The sequence below is a fragment of the Alligator sinensis genome, unplaced genomic scaffold (assembly GCF_000455745.1).
Source record: "Alligator sinensis unplaced genomic scaffold, ASM45574v1 scaffold1500_1, whole genome shotgun sequence".
NCBI lineage: Eukaryota > Metazoa > Chordata > Crocodylia > Alligatoridae > Alligator > Alligator sinensis.
This window is the reverse complement of record NW_005843224.1, coordinates 50,793-55,492: the sequence shown is the minus strand read 5'-3', so window position 1 is coordinate 55,492 and position 4,700 is coordinate 50,793. Positions and strand designations below refer to the sequence as shown.

The 4,700-nt window shown below is 53.3% G+C and overlaps 1 protein-coding gene across 1 annotated transcript in view; it reads left to right on the top strand.

The window, feature by feature from the left end:
• Positions 1 to 99: 99 nt before the first annotated feature.
• The window catches only part of LOC102379166 (procollagen-lysine,2-oxoglutarate 5-dioxygenase 3), a gene marked incomplete at its 5' end in the record, with an annotated part of 9,799 nt that continues 5,198 nt past the window's right edge, over positions 100 to 4,700 (top strand). The window contains 7 exons of the mRNA XM_014526962.2: positions 100 to 367; positions 492 to 583; positions 682 to 848; positions 1,240 to 1,406; positions 4,140 to 4,252; positions 4,440 to 4,503; positions 4,601 to 4,697. Of these exons, the coding sequence (XP_014382448.2) occupies positions 100 to 367; positions 492 to 583; positions 682 to 848; positions 1,240 to 1,406; positions 4,140 to 4,252; positions 4,440 to 4,503; positions 4,601 to 4,697 (968 nt within the window). The remainder of the gene's footprint in view (positions 368 to 491; positions 584 to 681; positions 849 to 1,239; positions 1,407 to 4,139; positions 4,253 to 4,439; positions 4,504 to 4,600; positions 4,698 to 4,700) is intronic.

Genomic DNA, 4,700 nt, shown 5'->3' with positions numbered 1-4,700 from the left:
CAGGAGCCCGACACCTGGGTGCTGTTGCCCCCCACACCCCCAAGGGCAGGGCTGGGGGGACTGGGGGTGGGTGGGTGACCGCCCAGCCAAGAATGCAGACCTGGGGCCAGGCCAGGACTCCAGCTGCCTCCGGCCCAGCCAAGACGCTTCCTGGCCCTCGCCGCCAGACCGCACTGCCCTGCCACAGCCAGAGACCCCAGGTGTCCAGGACCCCAGCTCTCCCCCCTAGGCCCCGCTGCCTGCCCATGGATAGAGGACCCAGGTGTCCGGGCTCCTGGCTGTCACCACTGGGCCCCACTGCCCATCCAGACCCAGAGAGAACCCAGGCGTCTGGGCTCCCAGAGCCCCCCTCTCGCTGACCCATGGGGTAACAACCCAGCACTGCTGCCTGGAGGGAGAGCTCCGAGGCAGGGAGGTGGGGGAGTGGATCCCAGGTGGGGGGGCGGGTTCCCCACAGGCTGACCCTTGACCTTTGAGCCCTGCACCCACAGACAAGCTGCTGGTGATCACTGTGGCCACAGAGCAGACGGAGGGATACCAGCGCTTCCTGCGCACCGCCCGGTACTTCAACTACACTGTGCGGGTGAGACCCCCCTCCCCCGCAGCCCCCCACGGCCCCAGAGAACCCAGGCATTCGGGCGTCCCACTCTCGCCCCCACCCCACCCCCACCTCTCCCAGAGACCCTGGGGGTGAGAGCTCAGCACCCCACACTCCTCCCAAACACTGGGCTTGGCGAGAGCTGCCCCCCACTGACCTTGTGCGGGGGGGGGCAGAAGGTGCGCTGGCTGCAGGCCGAGATGGTGCAGCACGGCGCCCACCATGACCTCGTCGTCATGTTCGTTGACAGGTGAGCAGGGTTGCGGGGGGGATCTCCGTAGGACTGGGAGCAGCTGGGGGGAAGCGGGGTGTCTCATGGTTTTTCTTCCCTCCCACCAGATCTGATGTGTTGCTGGCCGGGCATCATGGGTGGTCTCCATGCTGGGTGGGGAAGGGTCATACAGCATCTCTTTCCTCCCAGATATGAGGTGGTGCTGACCTGGGGGGTAGTGTCTATGCTGGGGGGGTCTCACGGTGTCTCCCCCCGCCCCCCCCCAGCTACAAAGTGGTGCTGGCCAAGAATGGGGGTCTCATAGTGTCGTGTCATCGTCCCCCACCCCCGCTACAATGTGGTTCTGGCTGGGGACCTGGGAGGCATCTGTGTGCTGGTGGGGGGGGTCTCACAGTGTCTCCCCCCACAGCTACGACGTGGTGCTGGCTGGCAGCCCTGGGGAGCTGCTGTCGCGCTTCGCACGCTTTGGGCGCCATGTCGTCTTCTCAGCTGAGAGCTTCTGCTGGCCCGACTGGGACCTGGCGCCTCGCTACCCCTCTGCGCCCGCCGGCACCAAGCCCTACCTCAACTCTGGGGGTATGGCCGGGGGAGCAGTTTGAAGGTCTGGGGCAGGCTGGGAGGGCCTGAAGGGCTGGGGACCCCTGGCGAGGTGGGTCTGGGCAGGGGCTCATCACCAGGGATCCAGGTTAAGAAAATCCCAAAGTTTCTGATTTTAAAAAATCCTTATTTTTCTGTGATTTTAAAATGAAATACCATTGTGTTGTCCCCCACATGTAATTAATTAGCGATATTTTATGTGCACACACACAATTAATTAGTGATGTTTTATATATATGCGCGCAGGTAAATTCATAGTCGTTAGGGACTGGAAGGGACCTTACAGATCATGGGGTCCAGCCCCCCTGCACTTGGGCAGAAAAGACCGCTGGGGTCAGACGACCCCTGCAAGGTGGGCATCAAGACGTTTTTTGAAGATGGCAGGGTGGGTGGCTGGACCAGCTCTAGGGGGAGCCTGTTACAAGCCGACTGTCTGGAAAGAAGTTTTTCCTTATGTGCAATCTGAAGCAATCTTCAATCAGTTTAATGCCTGTTATTTCTTGTTGCTCCCCTGTGGGGGTCCTTGGTGAATAGATGCTACCTCGGGCCGTGATGTATGTCCCTGATATACTTATAGGCTGTCACCAAGTCCCCTCTGAGTCTTCTCTTCTCCACACTGAACAGTCCCGGGTCCTTCAGCTTCTCTTTGTATGGCCTGTTCTCCAGTCCTTGTATCATGTGTATGGCCCTCCTTTGGACTCTCGAGCTTCTCCACATCCTTCCTGAAGTGCAGCACCTTGAACTGGACGCAGTGCTCCAGCTGTGGTCTCGCCAACGCCAAGCAGAGCAGGAGGATGACATCCTTAGTCTTGCTCAAGATACATTGGTAGATCATGCCAGTGTTTGATTTGCTTTGCCAGCTACGGCATCACATTGGTGGCTCATGTTCATTTTGTTGTCTCTCGCGACACCCAAGTCTCATTTGGTTGTGGTTCTGGTGAGAGTAGCACTGCCAAGCCTGTAAATGTGTTGTGGATTATTTGTCCCCAGATGGAGCGCTTGACATTTCTCCATAGTAAATGACATCAGGTTGAGGTCCGCCTACCTCGTGAGCCTGTCCAGGTCGGCTGTATTGCCAGCCTGTCTTCGCACATGACCACATTCCCCCATAGCTTGGTGTCACAAGCAATCTGTCAAAGTTTGCTGATAATACCTGAATCCAAATCGTTAATGAACATGTTGAAAAGCACCAGTCTGAGTACTGAGCCCCGAAGGACGCCACTGGTCACCCTCTGCCCTGATGACTCAGTTCTGTCAATCAGTCCTCTCTGGGTCCTACCACAGAGCCAGTTACCTAGCCACTGGACTGTGAAGTAGTCGAGGCCGCATTTTTCCAGATAGTGACGTTTTATATCTGTGTCTATAATTGTGCGTGTGTGTGTATAATTAGTGATGTTTTATATGCACACATACATAATTGGCGACATTTTATATCTACACAAGCACACAGCTGTTGCACAACTTATCAATTAGCTCAAATGATGACCAAGACCTTATGAGGGGGATAAGGCAAGATGCCACATTTATTGATTATAACATTCAAAAGAGTACTTATACATTCACTCACACACACACACACACTCGCTCTCAATTATTCTGCAGATGTTATAGTTACCAAAGTGCGTTGCTCACTAGGTGGCCAGCCTAGTTAGTATGAGATCAGGATTAGGGGATACAGATGTGTCTGTGTTACAGTGAAGTTTGCAGTGTTACCCCACTTCTTGCTGCTAAGTCTCTCTCCTATGTAGGCTTGTCAGGTTGGTGTTGGGTGACTGGTCTGCCTTTCCTGATTCTGTGGCTCCTTTGTTTGAAATCTCAGTACTTTTCCATCCTGACAGGCAGTTAGGCCCATGCATCATTGTCTTGAGGTGTTGCTCTTCAATCACTGTCTTTACAACACTCTTCCACTATCGCTGGCATGGGCTGTGCCCGGAGTTTCTCGCTTTGAAGACACGGTCTGCAACACCTCAATCTTATCTTTTCTGTTTATCTTTATTCTTCACCTGGTACTGACTGGATTCTGAATTTACCGCTTCAGCCTCTTAGCATAGCTCACCATTCAGTCACTTGTTTGTTAACACATAGCTTATTTCTTCTTTTACCGATCACTTTGCACTCATTCACCCATACATCCAAGGATCATAAAAAAAGAATGCAAAAAGAAAGTATACTTGTTTTGCTATATAAAAATACAGTAACAAAATATTAAAGTACAATAACAAGCTTAATTCATAATAGCAAACTTAAAATTGCTAACTTAAAATTGCTACGCGATTAGTGATGTTTTATATACACACGCACATAATTAGTGACGTCTTATATCTACGCACACAATTAATGAGGTTTTATATACACACAGTGACATTTTATATCTATGCACACGCACAATTAGTGAGGTTTTATATACATGCACATAGTGGTTTTATACCCGCGCGCACACACGTAACTAGTGCCATTTTATATACATCTGTATGCACAAAATTAGTGACATTTCCGTGTGCGTGTGTGTGTATATATATTACAAACATAATTAATTAGTGATGTTTCTGCATGTGTGTATAAGTATAAAATATGTAACATTCATTTTAATCATGAAAATATGTAGATTTTGGGTTATTTTTTTTAATCAGAAAGTTTGGGATTATTTTTATCGGAGAAGACCAGGATCTCTGCTCATTACCCAAGTCCCCTTGCCCCCCCACCCCCCAACAGGCTTCATCGGCTTCGCACCTGCAATCCACCGCCTGGTACAGCTGTGGAAGTACAAGGACGACGATGATGACCAGCTCTTCTACACCCACCTTTACCTCGACCCCGCTCTGCGCGTGAGTCGGGGGGGGGGAGGTGGGCCAGGCCCCCCAGGAGCTGGCAGGACCCCCAGAGGAGGGGGTGGTGCCCTGGGCTGGGCTGCACCGAGCAGGGTTGGCGCCCGGGGGGGCACCCGGGGGGTTCACCATGGGGTGGGCTGAGCAGGGTGGGGACCTGGACCGAATACTGCGCCCCCCCCTCCAGGAGAAATTCAGGCTGGCGCTGGACCACAGGTCTCAGATCTTCCAGAATCTCAATGGAGCCATCGGTGAGTCCCGGCGGGTCGTGAAGGCCGGCGGGGAGGACGTGACAACTCACTCCTGGGCTCTCTGCCTGCTGACCCCCCCTCCCCCACAATGCGGTAGATGAGGTGGTGCTAAAGTTCGAGAAGGACCGAACCCGGGCCCGCAATGTAGCCTACGACACCCTGCCCGTCGTCATCCACGGCAACGGGCACACCAACGC